The sequence below is a fragment of the Cokeromyces recurvatus genome (assembly GCF_025118155.1).
Source record: "Cokeromyces recurvatus strain NRRL 2243 chromosome Unknown BX663scaffold_16, whole genome shotgun sequence".
Taxonomy (NCBI): Eukaryota; Fungi; Mucoromycota; class Mucoromycetes; order Mucorales; family Mucoraceae; genus Cokeromyces; species Cokeromyces recurvatus.
The window spans coordinates 211,140-235,037 of NW_026251402.1; the positions used below are offsets into that span (position 1 = coordinate 211,140).

Below are 23,898 nucleotides of genomic sequence, written 5' to 3' on the forward strand. Positions count from 1 at the left end.
CAACACTCTATTTTTTTTTTTTTTTTTTTTTGTACAAATTGCTTCTTAAGAGGTACAACTTGATTTAAATAGCTCATTTGTATCATAGATTTCAACAGGATTGGGTGGTGGGAAATAAGGTTGAATTATTGAAGTCTCTGTCCTTCCCTAGTAGTGGAGTCAAATTAAAAAATAAAATACATTTTACTCCTAAACTTCATTAATTGACTTACAAAACGAAAAGGTGCACTTGCTGATACAGATTTTTCTATTTGATCCAAGTTTTCAGCTACTTTATTGTATGTGTCTTTTACTGTTTTGACAATTATCTAAAGAAGAAGAAAACAAAACAAAAAAAAAAAAAAAAAAAAAAAAAGTAAATGTGAATGTCCATGTAATTTAAATTAATATTTACTTCTATTTCATCAATTTGTTTGAATATTGATTGTAATTCTTTATTTTTATTTTTTAATAATTCTAAATTATTCCTAATGATGTCATCATCTTTTCTCATCTAATTTAAAATGAAATGAGCATTAAATTCTCAAGATGATTTTAAAGTTTACTTTTGTTGTTAATTCAGATATTTCTTGGATGCGATTCGAACATGTTTCTGTTTCTTTATTCAATTCTTCAATCTATTCTTATATAGTTAAAATTATCTTTTTTTTTTCTTGAATAAAGAAAGTAAGGTTAATATTTACAGTTAAGGAAGAAATAGAATCAATTGAAAGTCGTTGAGCTAATTCCTCAGAACTTTTACTAATAAGTGTTTCCATCAAGTTCGACAAAGAAGAACGTATTAAAAGAAAAAAAATTTAAAGCTGCTTTTTTTTTTATTATTATTATTGCTATTGTTATGCTGTTTTACATGAAAAAAAAGAAGAAAAGAAGAAAAAAAAAAAAAAAAAAAAAAACGAAAACGAAAACAAAAAATAGTACAAAAATTGGAACATACATAGGAGAAATAAATAAAACAAAATAAAATAAAAAAAGCTTATATATGGCATAAAAGGGGAAGATTTTACAATGCAATTTAGGATATTATTGCTTGTTCATATAATAAGTTTGCTCAACTAATTGAATAGGTCTTCGTTCCTTTTTCTGTAGTGTAACAGTATCTAAAGAAGAAGAAGAAGAAGGAGTATTCCGATGAGCCGATGATGTTTGTAGTTGTTTCTTCATATGAATAGATTTAATATGTTTTCTTAAAGATCTAGAATGAAAATAAGCTTTTTCACAACCAGGCATTGAACATGAGTAAGGTCGAATATCAGAATGAGTCTTTATATGGGTACTCAGTGAATCAGGTCTAGAAAAGGTCTTGTTACAACCTATGTAAATACGTTTAACTTGTTTAGTATACATTTAAATATATACTATAGAATTTGCAATTTCATCTTACCTATCACGGTACATATAAATGGCCTTTCACCAGTATGTGTTCTCATATGATTATGCATTTTATGTCTCTTCATAAATGGCTTTTTGTTTCTAGAACACTCTTTCCATTCACAAAAATAAGTAGCCTATAGAGAATAATGAGTTGATTTGTATTAACAAATATACATGATCTTAACTTACTTTGCCGCTTCCAATATGACTTTCACATATGTGAGCCATTAGTTTTGCTAAAGTAGGTTCTTTTGCTGTACAAGAAATCCAATGACAAGAATACATTTTATTTTCATTTTTACCAACTAATTGTTTCTTTTTACATACTATTCAATAAGAATTTATAAGCCATGAGTAATGACTATACATACATATATACATATATATTATAGAGTACATACATTCTACTGTTTCTTTTTCTTCTTTGTCTTCTTCTTCTTGTTCTTGATGATGATGAGGTACAACTACTGATGTCTTTTCCATTTCTAATTGTACAACACGTTCTATAAGTTGCTCTCGTGATAATTGATTTAAAAAAATATCTTCGTCATTCGTAGTGTCAAAATTAAATAAAGACGCGGAAGTTGTTGGTAAGATAGGTATATCATATTGAGGTTGACTTGTCAATAATAAGTCTACATCATTCTTTTTTGATTGTAAAAGCATCATATGATCTTCTTCATTCTAATATATATGTATATATATATATATAAAAATATATCATGATATTTATTGTCAGTGCACGATACTTTATAAATACATATATATATGTATACATATACACATATATAAATGGTTACATATTCTTACAGTTAAGGAAAGGGAAGAAATAGTGAAAGTATCTTGTTGCTGTTGTACATGATTGGTATAACTGTCATCTGATAATGGATAATAGTAATAATAATTTGTCACTGAGGATAAATCTTCTTCGAGAGGGGGCATAGATTGGCATAAAAGTGAAGTGTAATAATGTGGGTGATCTAAAGGTAATAAGGAATGTGAGGGATTCAGTTCAATATCGGGGGTGCGAATGCCTAAAGAGGATACCTCTGAGACAGAGTTGCATTCGGACATGAGAGTGTTGTGTTGACTGCTGTTATATAATAGAGAGTTATCTAAATTCTGTTGCACTGCATTAAACCATTCTTCTTCTGGTGAATGCAATTTATACATGTAACTTTCATTTGTTAAAGGAGATTGAGGGGAAGGAAATATGGCATTCGAAAGGTAAGCAAAGGGAGAAGTTTGAATATTTAATTCTTCACTAATAGGATAATGAGACATCTTCTATAATATCTCAGTGAGGTGTAAATAACAAATGAAAGGTTCAAACAGAACAGAAAAAGGGGAGAGGGAGAGGGAGAAAGAAAGAAAGAAAGAAAGAAAGAAAACTGTCAAAAATTATACAAGTAAATTTATGTTCAGTATATCTGTATGTAATATACAAAGTCTATATATAAGTCTATATATAAATAAAAGTAAGAGATGAAGTAAGGTTAAATAGGAAAATATTTAAGAAAAAAAAAGAAGAAAAAAGAAGTAAAGATATGAGGTAAATATCATCATATACATATTTATATATTTATAAATATATACATAAAAGCTTAATTTATAAGGATAATAGTAATTATAAAAAAGAACCTGCTTTTTTTTCTTAAAAAAAAAAAAAAAAAAAAAAAAAAAGCTGTATACATAGTAGAATGGGCTGAGAATTATAAGGACCATTCAAATAAAAAGAGGTCATTGCTGAATTACATAAAAAGAACTCGTTTGTATGTAAATTTAATTTCTTATTAGAATCTTTAATAAATGGGGAAATTATGTGCTATGAAGACACATGGAATAAGCTTCTCTTTTGGTCTCAATATGTAACCAAGAAAAAAAAAAAAAACTCACCAGAGATTTATATATCGGACCACATCGGATTTTTTTTTTCCTTCTCCTCACTCACCTTATGTATTCTACTTCACATGGAGCACAAACAAAAAAAATAGGGAGAGAGTGTGTGTAGTAGAAGAAGAGCTATTTTAACATTTAAAGCCTTTTTTTTATTATCTTTTAATAGATTCGTATGATGCATGTATATATTAGAAGAGATAGTAGTGATAAAAGTTGTATACATAAACACGTTTCTTTTCTTTTTTTTTGTTTATTATTATTTAATTTGACAAATGCATATTTTCTCTTTCTTTATCCCCTCTTTCGTGACATGTAAATTTATATATTAGGTAAAGAGCCGAAGTAATGAATTGTAAATAAGCAAGTATTATTTATTGGTTGCTGTTGTTGACGTGTGATCATCATTCCTAATAGGTCCTGGTGATGATTTATCCTTCTTTTCTGCCTATAAATAAAATACAGCATATATCATATGATAATAGTAGTTAATAATTTAATTAATAATAATAATAAAAAGCAGGAGAGAAAAGAAAATATTTACAGCTATTCTTTTGGCTTCTTCATGAACATTAGATACTTTATTAGCTATTTTAGAAGCGAATCCTTGAAATTTTAAACTTGCTCGAGAATTCATCAAGTTTTGCATGCTACTATTGGTGAATGCACGTCTATTGTTACTGTTATCATCTTTTTCTTTCGCACTATAACCTTGATGCCATTTTTGATTTAAATTATCTAAATTGATGCCCATTTTATTCAAATAACCATTGACTCGAGTAGATGTATGATGCTTCTCATCAAACTCAGCTCCTTTGGCAATAACAGAGTCTGTTAAAACATAACCATATGCTAATAATTCAGCCATTATGCGAGAAGCTGATTTATTTTCTTGCTCACTTAAAGCTGTTTCTTTAGTTATTTCCGTAGAAGTAGTAGTAGTAGTAGTAGCAGTAGTAGTAGTGGTATCTGCAGCTTCCATAGCCGTATTAAAATAAGGCTCAACTTCTATTGAGCTATCATCCACGACAGCTATATATATTTATATATACAGGTTTATATATATTTTTCATCTTTACTATCATGTTCATTATTTACCTTGACTTAATAGGGTTGCTGTTTTAGCAGCTGACTCTTTTTCAAAATAAACAATGGCTACTTGATGATCATCATCCTTACTCTTCTTCATTTCAAAAGTCTTAATAACACCACAAAAAGAAAAAAAGTCTTTAATAGTACTTTCTTGTGTTTTTGATGATATATTCTTAACAAGCACAAGGCATGGTGTAGGCTCTATAGGAATCTTCATATTCCAGTCATTGTCATTGTCTGCTAAAGCCATTTCAATGAGTTATAACGTTTATCAGAATAAGAAAATTGAAATATACTTTTCTATTTATAATAATAGCGTGTACAAGAATCTCCGCTTATGTAAGCCCAAAAAAGAAAAAATAAATTAATAAAAAAAAAAAAAATGAATAAAAGAAAAATAAATAAATAAATAGTGAAAGCAAGCTGTCATTTACAGAAAGAGTTTGTTGTAACTTCAGCATAATTCACGTGCTACAATAAATACAACCAAACAAAAGAATAATATGTTTGTTTCGACAAGAATACATGCAAACCAAGCAGGAGATAGTATTTAATAAACGTAAATGCCAAGAACTATTATAATAATAAATGCTTGACTTCTAGTAGCTGCTTTAGACTAAGTCTTGGACATATCACATTATTGCAAAAATGATGGATAAAGAAGAGAAAGCTGATTATGTTATGAATAGATTTACTGCAATATTTGGTTTGGTTAAAAGGTCTTTAATGATATCGATAATAATAATAATAATAACTTCACTGAAATAAATATACATGGTTTACGACTGCCTATCGAGTAACAAATGATAGTTTATTTTGGCATAGGTCATTTTTAATATACAAACTCAAGTCGTGAAGATTCGACTATTCTTTATCGTCTGCAATTAGATCAATTTTATGCGGTAATAATTGGGTTATATGAATTTATTAAGATGCTTTAGTCTTATCTATCATCAAATTATGTATTGAATAATATTATAATAATCTTTTGATAATGGGTTTATTTCTCTTCACTTGGCCATATAGCCTTAAATCATTTGATTATTTTTGCACCTAATACATCTTTCTTCTTCTTCTTCTTCTTCTGGGCTTTCTTCTTACTATTAAATATATTTTACAGTTGAGATATTTAATACAAGTCGCCAGTTTCAATTTCTATTGAGCTGCTTGGAATATATCTCACTTGCTACATTAAAACATGTCCTATACTCAATTGATAATAAGAAAAAAAAACAAAAGAACTTGTTGATTTATTATCTCCTATGTGCTAATTCATTTTGAGAATCTTTAATATTTATTTTATTTTATTGAGACAAAAAAAAAAAAAAATACAGAGAATTGAAATAATAATAATTATCATCTTTCTCTTTTCTTTTCTTTTTATATACGTGTAAATAAATTAAGAGAGAGAGAGAGAGAGAGAGAACTCGAAATTATAACGTTTAAAGAGCAGAAGCACCAGTAATGATATCAATCAATTCGTTTGTAATGACAGCTTGACGACCACGATTGAAAGTCATAGTTAATTTTTGAATCATTTCACCAGCATTCTTAGTGGCATTTTCCATAGCAGCACGCTTAGCACACATTTCAGCAGCATGACCTTCTACCATAGCCCAATAAAGGGTATTGGCAAAAGCGAATTCTTGAAGGTTGGCAAGAACATCATCCTCGATTTCATAAATGGCAAAATTGGGAGAAGCTTTGAAGGAAGATTCAGAATAGACAGGAAGAATATTGGCTTCATAAGAAACAACAGAATTAAACTTGTTGTAAACAATATTGGCCGTATCAAATTCAATTTCAGAAGATTTAACAAGATCAACAATAGATGAAGCTTCTTCAAAAGTAGGAGTATCTTTACCAATTTGATTAAAAGTAAGAGCAATGTTCTTACGTAAAACACGACCTAATTGTGCCTTAGGCTTATCACCAAGAACAACAATTTGAGCTTCAGGTTGTTCTGCAACGGCTCTACGTGTAGCCTTGGATACACTTGAGTGAATACCACCACAAAGACCACGATCAGAAGATGAAGCGATATAAAGAGCTTTACCTTCTTCAGCAGTCTTGGTTTCAGCATTAGTGAAAAGAGCTATAAGGTCAAATAATAAATTAGTTTTTTTTTTCCACATATTTATGTTTTAACTCCATATCATTCCCGTTCTGTATATACTCAAATACATATAATCTGTCTATTCTCAATCTCTCTCTTTTTTTTTTCCTAAATTTATGATACTTTACAGTTGGAGGCTTCGCCATAAACTCGAGCTGCTTCCATACCACGTTGAGCTTTAGTGACCTTGGTAGAAGCAATCATTTTCATAGACTTGGTAATCTTTTCAATATTTTGAACAGACTTCAAACGTTGTTGAACTGTAAAATAAAATAAAAAAAAAAACGAGTAAGTAAAAGTTGAATTAACAATGTTGTTGATTTAATTTTTTTTTTCGAGATCATTTACTTTCTTTCAAGGTAGCCATGTTACGTGCTTGAACAACTTTGCTAGATATTTTGTATTAATGATCATTTGTAACATGTTATAATCATTTTTTTTTTCTTTTTACCTGACAGGTACAGCGGTAGGACGTGCAATGCGAGAAACAGTGAACAACATTGCTATATTCTTTTTTTTTTCTAAAATTCGAAAATAAAGAGAGAAACAATAGTAAGAAATAAAAAAATATGCCCTCCTTTTTTTTTTTTTTTTTTTTTTTTTTTTTTTTTTTGACTGAAGGGCCCTTATTGAGCTTGAATTTTACTATAAAAAAATGATTCAATAGGTTATAGTGGAGCTAATATGCAATATATTTCTATTATGTGGGGCTATCCCCCGGACTTTCGAATATTTGTTTACGTCACAACATTTCATAATAATCTAGTATCAATACAGGTTTTAAAAATTTAAGGTACGAAATCATTTTCGATTCTTGTGAACAGGTAGTATCTAAATGAGACTGGATTGCCCAGATTAACAGCTCAATGAAAATCCCCCTTGTAAGAAACACACGGTAAAAAGGGGATGAACAGAATGTATAGTATTTTTTGGGTTAGGTTTTTTCTTTTCAGACGAGACAGGATTAATAAATATTAAGACTATTTGAAGTCAATCACTTTGCATCGACATCTGTGTTAATCATAATTATTTTTACCAACTTGGTACTAAACAATCCTTAGAAATAGTAGTTGTATACGCTCTCCAATACATAGTGTACTTTCATTATTGGCTTCTTAATGTATTAACATATTATTCATATTGCTATTCTTTTTCTTTTTTTCTTTTCTTTTTTTTAAAAAAAGTCTCTGGTAGAAAAAGAGTCGTTTTTCAGTATAAATCGTTTAAAAATGGATATTATTAATTTATGCGGAATATTACAATTTTTTGCGTTATGTTTAATTTCACCTGGTTGTTATGAATAATCATGTAGGAAATCAGTGGAAGAATAGAGCACTAAATAACCCTATTTTTTAACGATTTTTTTTAAGGCTTCAAAGTATATCTTTGGTAATTGTTAATCCATATCCTTCAGAAAATTAAATAGGAATGAACTACCTCCCCCTTTTTTTTTTCTTCTGTGGAATATTTTGTCAACGTGATTGCAATGCTACGAAAGATATTCATCGAATCTCCAATGAGATACTGACTAATCGAGATCACCTCTCTGTATTTTCTTGACATGAATAATAATAATAGTGCCGCCTCGAATATACAGGTGTGATGGAGAGGGGTTTCCTAGCGGAAAATGTTGATTTTTACAGGTAGATGTGTCTAAAAAGTGATTTCTATTTCGTCTAAAATAAACATGGTATCTCTTATCAGAGATTTTTTTTTTTTGCTGTTATTTTATTGACCTGGTCTGGGCAAGCCAGTAGTATTATATAGATACTGAAACGTGCTCTTAAAGATTCAAAAAAAAAAAAGGATTATATAATAAAATTTTATTTAATCGCAAGATAAACATGATTACTTTTGTCTTTACTTTTTTTTATCTTTTGTCCCAAAAGGGTTTTCAGTTATTTTTTATCGCTATTTTTGAGCTGAGTAGGGTAATTTTATAAACTATGTTGCTCATTGGTTATTCAAATATGTATATGTGTATAGATTTATAAATAAAATTTTTCTTAATCGTAAGACAAGCCATTTAGAGCAAAATATTTATTTATTTATTTATTTATATATAAATATAAATATGTATATATATTAATAAATACTATTAATGTTTAATATATGATATAGTAGACCCATAAATATAAAAAAATAGATAGTAATACATGTTTGTTATTAAGTGGAAGCCAGTTTAGTAGAAGCATGAGCTAAACCAAGGTATTCCAAAGGAAATTTCAAATTAGCTTTTTGACGAACTCTATCCGAATAATGATTCAACTGAGATTGAATATGTTGAAGAAGAGGTAAGACTTGATTCTGAAGAGCTTGAACTACATTCTTTGTCTTTTCAAAGGATGAAACATCTTTGCGAGCAAATTCAGTACGAACCAATTCAATATGTTTATTCGTGACCTGAATAAAGGAATGAACCTGCATCTTTAACCATTCAGGGGTTTCATTCGATTGAAGTTTAACAAAGTCAACCACTTGTTGAAGTTGATGAGAGACTTGTTGAGTTAAAACCTGAAGTCTCTCCTGAGTTATATTCTGAAGTGATTGAAGTTGATCTGTAACCGTGGTTGGAAGATGTCTTTGAGCTATTTGAGCATAAAGCGTAATAGATTGCACCAAAGCCTCTTGTAACAATTGAATGTTAGATGTCGTCTTTTGAATCAATGCCGATGTTTCTGTGATACGAGCTAATTCATCACGTGTAATCATAATAAGAGGAATGTAGGAAGCGGAATTCTTAAGTTGGTCTGATACATGCCTACTTAAACGAATCGAAACATGACTTAGTAGAGAAAGGATGCGTACTGCTGAGTTCATTTCACGATTTTCATCTACCGCCGCTTTTAAATCTTGTTGTTGTTGTTGTTGTTCATCATTAGTAGTAGTAGGAAAATAGTGTTCAATAGTAGCTTCTACATTATCAACCATATTTCCAAATTGTTGATTGGCTTTTTTGAGCACTTGACTAGCATGTTCTTTAAAAGAAGAATCCAGTTTTATCTTCATACCATCTACAATATGAGGAGTTGAAACTACTTTAATAATCTCTGAAGTAGGCTGGTTGACAACAGGAAACTTATTTTGAATAACATCTAAAGAACGACATCCAAACGCATCTGCCTTTTCAACATGAGGTAGAATATAATTTTCATAATAAGTTTGAAGATATTGATGATTCCCTTGTATTGTATATTTTGTAATTGAATTAGCTGTAGAAAGAGCGAATCTACCTAGACTTGTCTTGTTGACCATATTTTGTGCTGTTGAAAAGCCATCTTGTACGATAGGGATAGAACTAACACGTGAAACGAAATTTTTACTTACTCTTTCTTCTTCCTCCAAAGAAGAAGATTTAATTGTGGGCGTATCTGATAAGCCTTCATCTTCTGTCATATTATTCTGAATTTCGATATTATTTTCTTTCATTGTTTAAAAAAAAAAAAAGAGAGATGAAGAAGGAAAGAAGAAGGAGAAAAGTAAAGAAATCAAAACAAATAAAATCTCTTTCTTTCTTTTTTTTTTTTTTTATTTTCCGGGAAGAAATAGAGTAACAAGATAAGAGTTATTTGTAACCCCCAAATCGTAATTTAATAACGTGTTTAAGTCTTTGTTATTTACAACTAAAAATAAAACCTCTCTTTTTTTTTCTTTTTATTATAGTTGTTTATCATGTGAAAAAAAAAAGAGACAGAGAGATTATCAGGATAATATTATCTTTAAATCAAATATAAAATAAGCTTGCACTTATCATGTGATTCAATATCCTTTTTGCTTTTCGTTTTTTTATATTCTTTTATATGCTTCTGTTGGAATGAATTGAATATCTCATTCTATTAAGGATGAAAATAATCTAGTTTGTCTTGCTAATCGTTCTATAATACATGATATACAAAACCAAGTAGTTTTAGGGTGATGCCATCGATAAGATGTGTAACAATATAAAACTTATTTTAAGTGGTCAGTGCTTGACATATGAGAATATAATATAAGGTTACCCACTCCTTTTTTTCTTCTTCTTCTTTACGAGAAGACAATTCTTTTATGTGTGTGTATTTCTTTCTTTATTTATTCATTCATTCTAATTTTAAAAAATATTATAACACTGTATAACAGATAGCTTACAGTAATATATATATATAGATGTATGTATATATATGTTTATATTTATGTTTATATGTATGTATCTGTGTATGTATATATGTGTGTATGTAATGAGAGAGGAAAAAAAGAGCTATAATGTATAAGAGAAACAAAATAAACTTTAACTGGACGTTTGAGTAAAATTCCTAAATGCAGTAGCAATTGTGTAAGCTTCTGTAGGCCTAAAAATATATAAATATTCATATAAAAATTAAAAATGATGATAGAACATAGATTTGTTTATATATCTATATTTACTCTCTAAACGTATGCCACGCTGCTGCTATATGCTGATTCTTTTCAGCGATAGTCATACGTTCTGCTAATTTATGCTTGCGTGTCTTGGTAGGTACTAATTTGGCTGTCATTTCAAAATTCCATGCACGTAAGATACAAACTTTAACAATATCTAGGATCATAAAATAAACTAAGGAGATGCCAAGGACAGAGAGACCCCAACCATAACCACAAGGTGCAACTCCTTCATGTTCACCAAATACACCATAAACAGAAAAGAATAAGGCAATAACTTGGGTTCCAAGAATACACAGAGTAAATATCCAATTAGGCATATTCCTCCACCAATATCCGGGAACACGAGTTGAAAAGATGACAAAATGAGGTGCTAAAGTTTCATAAAACAAAATATTCAGTTTTCCTTCTCCTTTTTATACAGATAGATTGTAGTTTTTTTTTTTTTTTTTTTTTTTTTTTTTTTTTTTTTTTTTTTTTTTTTTTTTTTTTTTTTTTTTACCTGAGGAAATATGCAAGTACATGATTGAGTTCAATTCATGTTCGGTTACGTAAAATACATATCTAGCAATATAAAAGGTTGCAAAAGACAAAATAGATAATAAAATAGCAAGAATAAAGGACAAAGTAAGTAATTGACCAATACGCCATTTATCTGGCTTTTGAGAGATTTCTGTATTATCAACTGAAATAACTAAAGTAGCAAGATCATTCTATAATTTTTTTTTTTTTAAAAAAAAAAAAGAAAGAAATAAATTAATTAAATAGATTAAACAAAAGTCAATTATTATTATTTTTTTTTTCTTTTCTTACCAATACACAAATCATAATCAAGAGTACAGCAGGCATTGACCAATCCTCAACTAAAGTTACAATAAACATAAAGAATAAAAAGTGAATGGTTGATGTGATACGATAAAGAGCATAAGAACGAAGACGTTGAAAAATGGAACGAGAAGTGATGATACCATCTGTAATGGTAGAAAGGCCTGGAGCCAATAATACGATATCAGCAGCAGAACGAGCAGCATCCGTACAACCTTCAACAGCGATACCTACATCTGCCTTTTTAAGAGCGGGGGCATCATTTACACCGTCACCTGTCATGCCTACTAATAAACCTTTATTCTGAAGTAATTCAACCACACGATACTTGTGTTCAGGAACAACTTGTGCAAAACCGTCAGCACGAATACAGTGTTCTGTAATTTCACTCTCAGATTTATCAGGGTCTATCAGGTATTGAGAATCAAGGATGACACGACCCATTCCAAGACGAGCAGCGACTTCCTTTGCAATAATGAGTTGATCACCTGTAATCATCTTCACATACACACCGAGGGCATTGCATTGGGCGATAGTGGATTGAGAATCAGGACGTGGAGGATCAAGAAGGGAGATCATTCCGATCATTTCATACTCTTCTTCTTCTTCCTCTTTTTCTTCATGACTACTGACCTTTATTGATTTAGCCACCCCTAAAGCACGTAATCCACGACGAGCAAGGGAGTTGACGGCATGAACGGCTTCATCATCACCTCCTACTAACTTTGTAATGACTTGAGGGGCACCCTTGACGATAGACCATGTTTCATTACTTGTCAGATCCACGACGGTCGCCTTTGTCATTTTCGTAACAGGATCGAAAGGAATAAACTGAATGACCTTATAACCAGGTATATCACGATTATTTTTGCGATTTTGAAGAATGTCGAGTTGAGATTCAGCAGCGCGACGTATAGCGGATTCAATAGGGTCATTTGTGCCAGGTTCAGCACCCAGGTAAGAGTAAAGCAAGATATCTTCCTCACTGTAATCGTTTTTCAACCAGGGCTTGTCAAATGTCAACTCATTCAAAGTCAAGGTTCCAGTCTTATCGGAACAAAGAATAGAAACCGAAGCTAATTCTTCTACAGCTGTTAACCGTTTTACAATGACCTTTTTTGCAGCTAATTGTTTAGCACCTATAGCCATCGTGACGGACATGACGGTAGGGAGACCGACCGGGATAGCAGCCACAGTTAAAACCAGACAGTTCTCTAGCACAAGCTTCCAATTCCCCTTATCAGTACCACGGAAATGAATCATTTGATAGACAAAGACAATCAGTACTAACAGGATAGTAGACCAAATTAGAAAATTTCCAATCTTGGCTATCGTCTTCTGAAAGTGGCCTTCCTCTGTGGTAATAGCAATTAAATTAGCAGCACGTCCAATAAACGTATCTATACCCGTTTTTGTTACAATTGCAAGCTGTTGACCTTGTTTAATTACACTAGAGGAATAAACTGTGTTTCCTTTCCTCTTGGGGACAGGAAGAGACTCACCAGTTAAACCTGATTGATCAATGAAAAGCTCAGTATTATTTTCTTCACCATTGATGCCTAAACCTAGGAGACGAGCATCTGCAGGGACGATATCACCAATACGAAGAATAATGATATCACCGGGGACAAGTTCATGAACACCAACCTCTATTAATTCATTATTACGATAGGTGCGAGTCTTTAAAGCCAATGTTTGTCTTAAAGCATCTAAAGCAGACTCTGCTTTTGATTCTTCAAAGAAACCTATAACTGCATTCAAGATTAATAAAGCTAAAATGATCCCAAAGTCAATCCAATCACCCACTACAGCAGCAATGACACAAGATATTTCAATCAAATAGGATATAGGGCCCGTAAAATAACCAAAGAACTTGAAGAATGGGTTTGTTCTCTTTTCAGGAAGCTTATTTATTCCAAATTTCATTTGTCGTTCTTGTACCTCAGAAAGAGTTAAGCCATGATGAGGATCTGTTTGTAAATAGGCTTCGAGTTCAGGCGAGATTTCATCTTCATGTTCAGTATGAATATGTTCTTCAAACTCAATTGCTTGATCTTCTTTAGCATCATAACCTAAGTCACCTTTAACTGGTGACTTGATTTCAGTCATTGATAAATTACAGGGAATAAATAAAGATCTACTTTTGTTCTATTTTATAAATGTATATAATTAAATCTATATGCTTTATTAAAATCTTCAAGAAGCTGATGCCTTTTTTTTTTTATTGATTATTTGAAATAAAAAAAAAAAAAAAAAGGAAAAGAGAGAGGAAAAAAAAAGAAATGAGCAATCAATAACTGCCTATGGATTTATTGATTTCTGATCCGATATATTCACAATAAATATAAATCTAAGGGAATCTCTCTCTCTCTCTCTCTCTTTTTTTTTTTTTTTTTTTTTTGACCATTATTTTAAGGGCACATATTATATACTAATTATGTCAGATTTATGTATTCTCCTATAGTAAAGTACCCTGCATCGATGTATAATAGCTATGCTATCTTTTATATGACTTGAACAAAGCCTCTTAATAATTAAGACAAGACTAAAATATTTTAAATATGAATATAGTATAAGTTTTTTTTTCCTAGGAGTGACTATATTCCATTATATTAAATAATTAAAATAAAAAAAAAGTCAAGATAATATCTAAGTAATATATGCAATAAAATGGTAAAATAAATATAAGAATTGTGTTCTCTCTTATCTTTTTTTTTATATTTATTTTAGGGATCTTACATGCAAATATTAACAAATTAGTACACGTGCATATAAGATAGCTTTATGCGTTTATATGGGTTCAAGACTACATTATACAACATGGATAAATTTGTTGAAATACATATATTGCATTTATTCAAAAAAAAAATATCTTATAACTGTCATTATGACTACCACTTTTTATTAAATACGATTAAGGATTTCTTCTTTTAAGAAAAATTAAGAATAGAAAAGAATATGGTTTCATTTCTTTCTTTATACCCCTCTCCCCTCCCCCTTTTTTTTAATTTTGACTAGGAAAAAAAAGGCAATATTATCTGATCAAATAGATCCTCATTTTTTCTCTCTGTCTCTCTCCTTGCTAGTTTTTTATATAAATATTTGATATGACAATACAGAATATCCCCTACTATAAACTAAAATCAAAATTCAGAATGTATTAAAAAAGGAACGAGTCATATTTTATAATAAGTTTTGAAAAAAAAAAAAAAAGAAAATAGCTAATATAAAATAAAGATCTAATATCTACTCTTTATATACTTTAGGCATTCTATTTTAACTAAAGGAGAAGAGATTTGCATAAAAGTACATTAATGAATAAGGAATTCGGCCAATATATCGAATCAACAATTAAAGATCTTTGCTATATTTAACTCATTAATTGATGATTTGGCTTTTGATAGTTGATATTAAAGACATATAAATTATATAAATGGTTCATTTTCTATTTGACATGAAAATGCTCATCAACATGAAACGCATTCTATGTTTTTATTTATCCTTTTTTTTTAATGAATATCAACAGAGCTTGTTTGTGTTGATTTTACCTTGATTGAAGAAAATAAAACTCTATTTTGATTTATACTTTTTCATACAAAAAGATAACGCTTATAGATGGAAAAAAATAAATTTAGGTTTCTTTTTTTTTTTTTACAAGTAAAAAAAAAAAAATAAACAGTTAGAATGCTTTACTTATGTTTTCTTTACACCTTTTTTGAGACTCTTTTGTTTGTTATAATTGAATGATTTCCAAATGAAGTAATTAAAACAAAGCGAAAAAATGTATCGGCGATTCAATTTTGAAAGATCCGATTTAGTATATAAAATTTTTAATGGCTCAAATATGCAGACAGCGTCCTTTTCATTATTATTCTTCAATGGATACAATTACTACTACAGTTGATACATTTTATAATACTTTTCCTTCTGCTCCTTGTGATATGATATATCCTATCTTACCAATGACAGATCCTTTCCTAACCTATTCAACTTTCACTTCACCACCACCACCAACGACGACAACGACAACGACCCCACATCTATATAATAATAGCTTTAATCCTGTCTATACTCATCATGACGAACTCTTAAATTATAATTCAAAAAGAAAGACAATGAATGATCAAACAGATCCTGCTTCTTGGTCTCCTCTATCAAGTACATCTTACTCTTCCTCTTCTTCATTTCCTGAAGAAAAAACAAGAGCGCCTCCTATAAAAAGACCAAGAAAATCAAAAGAATCCAAATTATCGACATCGAATGGAGATGAATCTGAATCAGCAGAAGATGAAGAAGAATTAAGGCAAAAGAGTCTCGAAAGGAATAGATTAGCAGGTATAAAATAAATCATCTTTTTTTTTATTATTGTTATTGTTATTCTAAAACCAATAACACATTGCAAACACCTTTAGCTTATAAATGTAGACAGCGTAAGAAGGAATGGATTGAAGAATTGGCACATAAAGCTGAAAGAATGACTAAAGAAAATGAGAATCTGAAGCAATTATTATTTCAACTTAAAGAAGAAGCAGTTTATATCAAATCCCAGTTAATTATGCACAAAGAGTAAGTGATCATAAAGTCTGACATTATATCCAAATTCTGTTTTTATTTATTGACTTTTATTTATCTAGGAATGACTATGATTCGTGCAAAAATAAAGCCTTTTTAAATGTTTATTAAGAGGATGTCTCTTCTTTAATAATGAAATGTATTATAATGTATTATAGACTACTAATCTTGTAAATACAATAAACTTAAATGCTCCTATTAAATAGATTTCTCAGCTACTGATTTGTGACAATGAATTTATTGTCTGACTTTTAATTATTTACACTGAAATCATTTTTTTTTTTTTTTTTTTTTTTTTTTTAAATAGGGTATAATGAATGTAGTCTTCGCCACTACTCCAGAGCTGTTATTTTAATTTAATTTAATTTAATTTAATTTTATTTTATTTTCTCTTCAATCTATATCTATAAACAGATAAATGCTATGTATTTAAAGAAAATGAAAATGAAAAAAAAGAAAAAGTAGTCAATAAATATAATCAACAGTCCAAGACATGTATACACGTATCGTTAAATACGCCCTCCACGTAGTAAAAAAAATAACAAATAAAAATAAATAATAACAAATAAACTCAGTACTGCATTAATAAGCAGACAATTCGATTATTCGCTTAGTCTTTTTCTTTTCTTTTTTTTTTTCTTTTTTCTTTTGTGAAGAAATTAGATTTTACAAAAATAAAAATGCATTCTTTAAAATTACTATTATATACGCTTGGTTTAAGTTTACTATCGATTTCACCTAGTTTACAAAATTCAGTAAAAGGTCCACGTCGTCCTTTACAAGAGCCTGAACCCATTAACTTTGTTGAAGATGTTTTATTAGATAACAATCCAAACAGTTATTGTAAAGTAAGTATAGTCAAATTGGTATTGTAATCATCTTTATACTAATAAACTATATATTTAGCCTCAAGGACAGATTAGAGATGCTTGTTGTGATTATCAAAGTATTGAAAGTGTTCAATCAGATGTATTCGATAAGATTCAAGATTTAGTTCATACTAAATTCTTCAGACACTATAGAGTATGTATAAAAGTGCATACATATACATGTGTATTTATTACATTATTTTTAACTTTATTTTATTTATTTTCTTTACTAGGCAAATCTTTGGAAAGAATGTCCTTTTTGGAATGAAGAAGCTCTTTGTACGAATCGAGACTGTTCAGTAGCTACGACAGATGAGGTAAATTAATATACAATATTATATTACATCTATTTATCAGTAAAACAATTAAAAAAAACAACAACAACTATAGAATACTTTACCAGTAGATTGGCGCAAAGATGCATTAAGTGCTGTTCAATTATCACCTAAAGGATCCGTAAGTAATACTAAAATTATCTAAATTCCCTTCTTTATATTCATCTTATAGAGTTAGCTTTTTCAACCTTTTGAGAAATGTACATATAAAGATCAGGATTTCTGTTTAGTAGACGATCAATTAGATTCAGATAGTGTTGTGTATATTGATTTAACTCAAAATCCTGAACGCTTTACTGGATATGCAGGTCCATCATCCGGACAAGTATGGAGGGCCATTTACGAAGAAAATTGTTTTGATATTGTTCATCAAATGACAGAAGGCTGTGAAACTTGTAACAATATTATGAATTTAGGTACAAAGTTAAATTCAGAAAAGACAAGTAAAAGTCAACAATCTGGCTTTGCTCATGTTCCTGATAATAAGGGTGAATTACATCAATTCCTTAATAACTTGGCTGAAGAATTAGATGGTGGAGATGATAATGAAGTTTGTTTAGAAAAGCGTGTTTATTATCGCTTAATTTCTGGCTTACACTCGTCTATCTCTATTCATATCTGTAATGAATGGTTTGATAGAAATACTGGAGTTTGGGTATAGTAAACCAATAAAAAAAAAAAAAAAAAGGCAGGATACTCATATTTTTTTCTTTCTTCTTTTATGTTAGGGTCCTAATTTGGATTGTTTTGTTAATCGAATTGGCTCTCATCCTGAACGCTTACAAAATATTTATTTCTCTTATGCTCTTCTTTTAAGAGCAATTAATAAAATGGGTCCTTATCTTGATAAATATGAATATCGTACTGGTAGCATAGAAGAAGACAAGAAGACACAATCTATGGTTCAAGATCTTATCAAGAGTACTATTTCATGTTCTCCTACTTTTAATGAACATTCGATGTTTAAGGGTCCTAAAGCTCAAACACTTAAGATTGACTTTAGAGATCACTTCCGTAATGTGTCTAGAATTATGGACTGTGTAGGCTGTGAAAAATGTAGACTTTGGGGTAAACTTCAAACTGTTGGATTAGGAACAGCATTAAAAATCTTGTTTTCATATGAAGATAAATCATTAGAGTAAGTTTTGTTCTTATTGTTTTGCCCTTGTTTATTTTAATGTTTACTTTCTTTTAGTCCCGTAAAAAACCCTGATCTTTTTGAAAGAGGAGAAATTGTTGCTTTATTTAACACATTTAACCGATTTTCTGAAAGTATTCATGCCATCAAAACATTTAGAGCAATGTATGCGAATAAAATGTCAGCAAAGGTAACAAAAAAAAAAAAAAAAAAAAAAAAAAAAAAAAAAAAAAAAAGCGTATTATAAAAGTGTTAAACTAACTAATTATGTTTTTTTTAGGAGTTAACATCTTCTGAAAAGATCATTCAACACATTCAAAATGTGCTAGCTAGATTGCTTGTGCAGCTTAAAAATTGGAATATACCTGTCCCTTATTTTATTGAGGCTTTCATTTCAAGAAAAATTTAATATTATTTTGTTTTAAATAATCTTGGTAGAATAAAGTCTATCTTTTCTAATCCTTGTTCTGTAGGTCGGATTCCTCCCTTATCTGCCCATTCTATAACAAGTTCCTTTGGAATATAGTTTGGCATCTCTTTATCCATTATATTATCTTCATTAATGAGTAAATTTAATTGAATAAAAAGATCAAGTGCTTCTTTATCCAAAACCTATTTTTTATATAAATCTATATATTCTGCGTATAAATTATGCTGCCTATTTTCTTTTACCTCATCAAGCTCTCTATCATGAATGAATGTCGAAAATCTTGATCTTGGAATACCCATGCGTGTACGCATACCAAAAACAATAAGTTCCTACGTATATATATAAATGTATGTATTAACCATCAGTATATTCTTAACACATACACACACACACACAAAACGGCTACTTTTCTTTCCAGCTTACATTACCTCAATCATATCATTCATTGAAATAGGAATAACTTTACGGATTCTACATACATTTGTATATGAATATCATACTAGTTTTAAATAATATCCTATTTTAAGTGTATAAATTTACCCTTCGCCTTCTGCTTCACATAGCGCCATATATTTATTTGGATGAAATTCCTATATTTTTATATAACATTTATTTAATACAGTATAACACCTTTTTTTTTTCTTTTCTTTTTTTTTACACCAAATGTCCTGACTCGATTATTATCCTTATAGTTTGTTAATCTTCCATGAGCACCAGGTCCTATACCTTTTATAAACACATTTCTATATTATTTAAAGGAAGATAAGGTAAAAACAAAAAAAAAATAATAATATACAGATAACTAACCTAGAAAATCCATTCCCTGCCAATATGAAAAATTGTGCCGACTTATTGCTTGTTGATTTCTAGCAAAATTGGATACTTCATAATGATAATAACCATATTCTTTTGTTAACTTGATTGTTTCTTCGTACATATCAGCAGCTGTATCTGAATCAGGTATAGAAGGAAGAAGTCCCTTTAAGACCTGTTTATGAAGTCTTGTATTTGAAATTGATGAGAGAATTATTATTGGTGTAATCAAAATAACTTACGGTGTACTTCGTTCTAATGTGAGTTGATAAATAGATAAATGATCTCCTGCAATATCTAATGCTTGCTGAACATGTATAAAATTTAATAAAAAAAATAAAGTTGCTTATTACATTTATATACCTTTAATTCCTTTTTCCAGCCTATATATACATATATACATGTATATAAATATATGTATGTATAATATTTATATAAAATACATGTATGTAGATAGATATTTGTATTTTACCTTGTACTGTTTGTCCAGGTCGAGCAAAGATCATGTCAAAGGAAACTTTTTCTTTATGAAATATATCTTTTGCTAATGTTAATGCTTTTAACGCCTCTTTCCCTGAATGATCTCGACCTAATATTTTTAAATCTTGATCATAAAATGATTGTATGCCTAATGATAATCTATTGATTCCTGCTTGTTTAAACTCAATAAGCTTTAATTGTTCTATAGACTTGAAAAAGAGAGAGAGAGAGAGAAAATGTATTCATGTCATTTACATATATGTATGTGTATGTGTATCTTTATATTTACAGTAGGGTTTGCTTCCATGCTTATTTCTATATTTTTACTTAATCCTACATACTTGTCGATGGTATTCAACAGAGATTCAATTGCTTTTGGCTGAGTAAATAAATTATAAAAATAAGACAGGAAAGAGAAGGTTTCATTCATCTATTTTTTTTTGTCGCTACCCACCTTTGCTAAACCTATAAATAATACTAATAAATAGACTTGTTCAGTATCATCTTTAACAATTTCTTACTCGGTGTCCCTCCACCAAAATAAACAGAATGAACTTTTTTATTCTTTAACCGATAGTGAGGATGATTTAAAAAATATTTTAATTCAGTCATCATGGCATGAACAAGTCGATCGTGAGGGGGATCCATCTTAGGATTCACATATTTATTAAAATTACAATAAGTACATTTACTATGTATATCATTATTATTAATGAAATATGATAATTAGGCTTTTATATCTATAGAAAAAAAAAGGGGGGGTACCTTTCACAGAATGGCCAGTGTATGTAAATGGAAAAAGACTCATTTGTTGAAAAATCTAACAATGTATTTTACAAAAGCTTAAATTATTTTATTTTATTTTATTTTATTTTTTTTCACTTCATTATTTATATGTTGACAAAAACCTCTTCTTTGAATATGTAAAAATGATTGATAAAATTGTTTCGTTAAAATCTTTTGTAGTATCATTTTCCTTTACTATGTATATGACAGCTTATAAAAGAAAGTACAATAAGAGCGAGGAAGAAACTAAAAACAAAAAAAAAAAAAAAAAAAAAATAAACATGTCACCCTAGATTTATAGATGCGACTGTGCAGCAAATACAAAAGAAGAGAAGAATCTCAACAACCACTGTTGTTAAGTTGAAAATTTAAGATCCGATTTGTGGAGTTGTTGTTGTTTCCATGTCTACCATATCCTGTCTGCATAGATATAATAATGTAAATTTTGTTATACTTACTTTTTTATTGCTAGTAATAAAGTGTCTGATGTACATGATCAAAATAACACAGTGGGAAAAACAAAGTATAAAAGTATATGCACGTATTAGATAGAAATATGCTAAAACCAGCATATTGACTTTTATTTACATTCTCGGACTGTATTTTAGTTTAGAACTATAATTTGTAATGATAAGGATAAAGAAGTGATAGCAAAAGAAAGAGGCTATAACGATTTTGAACATTCAAATTTATTTCAAAGAGTGAAAAAACAATTATTATTAAAAGGTTTTAATGATTCTGGTTGCGTTCACAAGCTTGCTGTACATGAACGGTAAAATAAACATGATAAAAGAGAGTTATCGTCAAGTATTAAAAAAACGGTTATTATCACACAAGGCAATATATGAGTTTGAGTGGTCTATTCCAGACTTGAGCATGCAAGATAATAATAACAAGGTTTGGTTACAATTAGACGAACAAACTTCAAATGGTGTTGAACATGTTCGCCCGCTTAGGATTTATCAATCTTGATATAAGAATAGACGATGACTTGACAAATTACATTAACTCTTCTACTCCTTCTGGAGATTTGTCAAAGCCAACTAATATATTAGTTCAAGTGTTTTTTCAACAATAAAATTAAAAATGAAGAGAAAGACGATGTGTATGATTCATTGTTGATCAATTTAGGAAATTACCAACACAATACAAGTTATATGAAGGAACAAGATAAAGAAATACATTTGTTGCGTATGCGTCGGATTCATTAGTGGACAAAGAGCTATAATATAGCTTGTACAGATACGCCTTGCACAAATTAATTTGCATGCATTCATTGTTTTATATTCATCTACATCCTATCTCTCTCTCTTCTCCCATCTCAATCATACTTACTTATACTGCAATAGAATCTTTTACAAGAGCTAAACTAATTTTGCATATAATAGATCGTTCTTGTGTAAGTCATTTTTTTTCCTCAGTACATAAAACCCTGCATACCTTAATCTTTTATTTTCGAATAGAATAAAAAAAAAAAGGAGGTATTCATTGAAGATTTTGACGGATTATTTTTTTTAGACAGGATTTCTCAATACAATTCTACAGTTTATATATACATTTATACATATATATATATATTATATGTATATAGAGCTTAAACCTATAATTTATATATATATATACATACATACATTATCTAATTAAACTAAGTTATAGATCATAACCATGATAATAATATTTTGTTCAATTATGTAAAAACTACTTTGTCTTCTACGAAGAGTCTATCTTTAGAACAACATTTAGCACAAGACCATTTTATTACCATGTATATGGCCACTATGTGGGGGGACAAGATCTGATATTGGCCGGTGGCAATAAGTGCATATTGTTCTGAAGACATACAATCCAGGGTTAAGTGTTCGTATTCATTTAGCAACTTCAAAAGAAGCTCAGATCAAATCAAATCAAATCAAATCAATTATCTTTGGTCAAAACAGTATTTGAATTCATCAAAAACACTACGTTAATCCGACAAGGTTTACTGGATGATTATACTTTATTATTCCTATCATTTCTGGGCTCTTAAAAGCACTCTACATCGGTTGGATTAGCAACTGTAGCAAATTGGATCGAATCAGCAATCAAAGGTGTCAGGAATTGAAAACCGAATAGCTTTCAAATGCTTATTTTTTTTTCTTTTTTACGAGCAGCATCAAGTACAAAAGCTATAGAATTAGGATATTCTATGAAAGACATCAAGAAACATACAAATTGGATTTTAAATTGAAAAAATTTTATTCCAAGCAACCCTCATTATAATCATTATCAAGTATAACCATAAACAACTGGATCTTTTTTTTTTTAAAAAAATATATTGACTAAAGATCTTTATATCAGTTGCACCAAAAATCATATTTTCAAACGTAAAGCGCTGTATAAATAGAAAAGAAAAATAAATTGCCTCAAAGAGTGTGTATTATTTTTTCAGTCTTTGCCTTATTAATTACGGTATCTGCGAGTGTTTCTTTTACTTTTTTTCATATCCTTTTTGTCAAAAACTGTAAATTATATATCAATGACTGCGATAATTATACGGGCAAAAAAAAAAAAAAAAAAAAAAAAAAAAAAAAGAAAAAAAAAATGGTTGGCTGGTTATAATGGGGGGTTTTTTTTTTATTTTTTATTTTCCTGCCCTGATTTTTTATTTATTTATTTGGAACATAGTCATAAACTCTAAATTCACCTAATCTTTTACATGTGTAAAAAAAAAAAAAAAAAAAAAAAAAAAAGGAAAAGAAAAGAAAAAAAAAAAAGTAATTGTCACTACTACTAATTCT

General features: G+C 29.3%; 9 protein-coding genes across 9 annotated transcripts; 3 read left to right on the forward strand and 6 right to left on the reverse strand.

Moving 5' to 3' along the window:
- Nucleotides 1–896: 896 nt before the first annotated feature.
- On the reverse strand, nucleotides 897–2,915 carry BX663DRAFT_512636 (uncharacterized protein). The gene is made up of 5 exons (XM_051528034.1): nucleotides 2,185–2,915; nucleotides 1,776–2,058; nucleotides 1,564–1,700; nucleotides 1,385–1,508; nucleotides 897–1,313 (listed from the first exon to the last, which is right to left on the reverse strand). Exons 1-5 carry the CDS (start codon nucleotides 2,656–2,658, stop codon nucleotides 1,024–1,026), a joined length of 1,308 nt encoding a protein of 435 aa, XP_051381841.1. The 5' UTR covers nucleotides 2,659–2,915; the 3' UTR covers nucleotides 897–1,023.
- A 725-nt stretch (nucleotides 2,916–3,640) lies between these two features.
- On the reverse strand, nucleotides 3,641–4,612 carry BX663DRAFT_552771 (uncharacterized protein; the record flags this gene model as incomplete). Its single annotated transcript, XM_051531398.1, has 3 exons — nucleotides 3,641–3,718; nucleotides 3,815–4,302; nucleotides 4,369–4,612. 3 exons carry the CDS (start codon nucleotides 4,610–4,612, stop codon nucleotides 3,641–3,643), a joined length of 810 nt encoding a protein of 269 aa, XP_051381842.1.
- A 1,065-nt stretch (nucleotides 4,613–5,677) lies between these two features.
- BX663DRAFT_512640 (ATP synthase F1, gamma subunit) lies at nucleotides 5,678–7,075 on the reverse strand. The gene is made up of 4 exons (XM_051528035.1): nucleotides 6,930–7,075; nucleotides 6,827–6,867; nucleotides 6,607–6,738; nucleotides 5,678–6,457 (listed from the first exon to the last, which is right to left on the reverse strand). The coding sequence occupies exons 1-4, from the start codon at nucleotides 6,977–6,979 to the stop codon at nucleotides 5,805–5,807; spliced, it is 876 nt and encodes a 291-aa protein (XP_051381843.1). The 5' UTR covers nucleotides 6,980–7,075; the 3' UTR covers nucleotides 5,678–5,804.
- Nucleotides 7,076–8,503: 1,428 nt separating this feature from the next.
- BX663DRAFT_512643 (uncharacterized protein) lies at nucleotides 8,504–9,982 on the reverse strand. Its single transcript, XM_051528036.1, has one exon. The coding sequence runs from the start codon at nucleotides 9,905–9,907 to the stop codon at nucleotides 8,645–8,647; it is 1,263 nt and encodes a 420-aa protein (XP_051381844.1). The 5' UTR covers nucleotides 9,908–9,982; the 3' UTR covers nucleotides 8,504–8,644.
- A 647-nt stretch (nucleotides 9,983–10,629) lies between these two features.
- BX663DRAFT_536880 (plasma-membrane proton-efflux P-type ATPase) lies at nucleotides 10,630–14,520 on the reverse strand (the record flags this gene model as incomplete). The annotated part of the gene is made up of 5 exons (XM_051530643.1): nucleotides 10,630–10,803; nucleotides 10,880–11,246; nucleotides 11,376–11,586; nucleotides 11,687–13,752; nucleotides 14,487–14,520. The coding sequence occupies 5 exons, from the start codon at nucleotides 14,518–14,520 to the stop codon at nucleotides 10,743–10,745; spliced, it is 2,739 nt and encodes a 912-aa protein (XP_051381845.1). The 3' UTR covers nucleotides 10,630–10,742.
- Nucleotides 14,521–15,535: 1,015 nt separating this feature from the next.
- BX663DRAFT_91004 (uncharacterized protein) lies at nucleotides 15,536–16,495 on the forward strand. The gene is made up of 4 exons (XM_051532353.1): nucleotides 15,536–16,033; nucleotides 16,111–16,264; nucleotides 16,333–16,419; nucleotides 16,477–16,495. The coding sequence occupies exons 1-3, from the start codon at nucleotides 15,577–15,579 to the stop codon at nucleotides 16,379–16,381; spliced, it is 660 nt and encodes a 219-aa protein (XP_051381846.1). The 5' UTR covers nucleotides 15,536–15,576; the 3' UTR covers nucleotides 16,382–16,419; nucleotides 16,477–16,495.
- Nucleotides 16,496–16,950: 455 nt separating this feature from the next.
- BX663DRAFT_436588 (endoplasmic reticulum Oxidoreductin 1-domain-containing protein) lies at nucleotides 16,951–18,859 on the forward strand (the record flags this gene model as incomplete). The annotated part of the gene is made up of 7 exons (XM_051523189.1): nucleotides 16,951–17,118; nucleotides 17,177–17,263; nucleotides 17,373–17,456; nucleotides 17,530–17,595; nucleotides 17,653–18,129; nucleotides 18,203–18,612; nucleotides 18,670–18,859. The coding sequence occupies 7 exons, from the start codon at nucleotides 16,951–16,953 to the stop codon at nucleotides 18,857–18,859; spliced, it is 1,482 nt and encodes a 493-aa protein (XP_051381847.1).
- A 164-nt stretch (nucleotides 18,860–19,023) lies between these two features.
- Nucleotides 19,024–20,983, reverse strand: BX663DRAFT_552776 (uncharacterized protein; the record flags this gene model as incomplete). Its single annotated transcript, XM_051531399.1, has 12 exons — nucleotides 19,024–19,224; nucleotides 19,285–19,371; nucleotides 19,471–19,513; nucleotides 19,583–19,632; nucleotides 19,701–19,768; nucleotides 19,850–20,043; nucleotides 20,098–20,162; nucleotides 20,219–20,238; nucleotides 20,328–20,544; nucleotides 20,625–20,714; nucleotides 20,790–20,800; nucleotides 20,857–20,983. The coding sequence occupies 12 exons, from the start codon at nucleotides 20,981–20,983 to the stop codon at nucleotides 19,024–19,026; spliced, it is 1,173 nt and encodes a 390-aa protein (XP_051381848.1).
- A 432-nt stretch (nucleotides 20,984–21,415) lies between these two features.
- Nucleotides 21,416–22,650, forward strand: BX663DRAFT_512659 (uncharacterized protein). The gene is made up of 4 exons (XM_051528037.1): nucleotides 21,416–21,658; nucleotides 21,730–21,893; nucleotides 21,959–22,520; nucleotides 22,585–22,650. The coding sequence occupies exons 1-3, from the start codon at nucleotides 21,524–21,526 to the stop codon at nucleotides 21,993–21,995; spliced, it is 336 nt and encodes a 111-aa protein (XP_051381849.1). The 5' UTR covers nucleotides 21,416–21,523; the 3' UTR covers nucleotides 21,996–22,520; nucleotides 22,585–22,650.
- Nucleotides 22,651–23,898: the final 1,248 nt, after the last annotated feature.

Bases quoted from the DNA above. Each gene is read 5' to 3' on its own strand.
- BX663DRAFT_512659 (XM_051528037.1), top strand. From the start codon at position 21,524: ATGTCTACCATATCCTGTCTGCATAGATATAATAATGTAAATTTTGTT. The intron at 21,659-21,729 runs GCACGTATTAGA...ACTGTATTTTAG, and splicing joins AACAAAGTATAAAAGTATAT to TTTAGAACTATAATTTGTAA. The intron at 21,894-21,958 runs GTAAAATAAACA...TTATCACACAAG, and splicing joins AAGCTTGCTGTACATGAACG to GCAATATATGAGTTTGAGTG.
- BX663DRAFT_91004 (XM_051532353.1), top strand. From the start codon at position 15,577: ATGGATACAATTACTACTACAGTTGATACATTTTATAATACTTTTCCT. The intron at 16,034-16,110 runs GTATAAAATAAA...AAACACCTTTAG, and splicing joins CGAAAGGAATAGATTAGCAG to CTTATAAATGTAGACAGCGT. The intron at 16,265-16,332 runs GTAAGTGATCAT...TTATTTATCTAG, and splicing joins CAGTTAATTATGCACAAAGA to GAATGACTATGATTCGTGCA.
- BX663DRAFT_512636 (XM_051528034.1), bottom strand. From the start codon at position 2,658: ATGTCTCATTATCCTATTAGTGAAGAATTAAATATTCAAACTTCTCCC. The intron at 2,059-2,184 runs GTAAGAATATGT...CATATATATTAG, and splicing joins TTTCTTCCCTTTCCTTAACT to AATGAAGAAGATCATATGAT. The intron at 1,314-1,384 runs GTAAGATGAAAT...GTATTTACATAG, and splicing joins ATTTATATGTACCGTGATAG to GTTGTAACAAGACCTTTTCT.
- BX663DRAFT_512640 (XM_051528035.1), bottom strand. From the start codon at position 6,979: ATGTTGTTCACTGTTTCTCGCATTGCACGTCCTACCGCTGTACCTGTC. The intron at 6,868-6,929 runs GTAAAAAGAAAA...CAAAATATCTAG, and splicing joins CCTACCGCTGTACCTGTCAG to CAAAGTTGTTCAAGCACGTA. The intron at 6,739-6,826 runs GTAAATGATCTC...TTTATTTTACAG, and splicing joins CATGGCTACCTTGAAAGAAA to TTCAACAACGTTTGAAGTCT.
- BX663DRAFT_512643 (XM_051528036.1), bottom strand. From the start codon at position 9,907: ATGAAAGAAAATAATATCGAAATTCAGAATAATATGACAGAAGATGAA.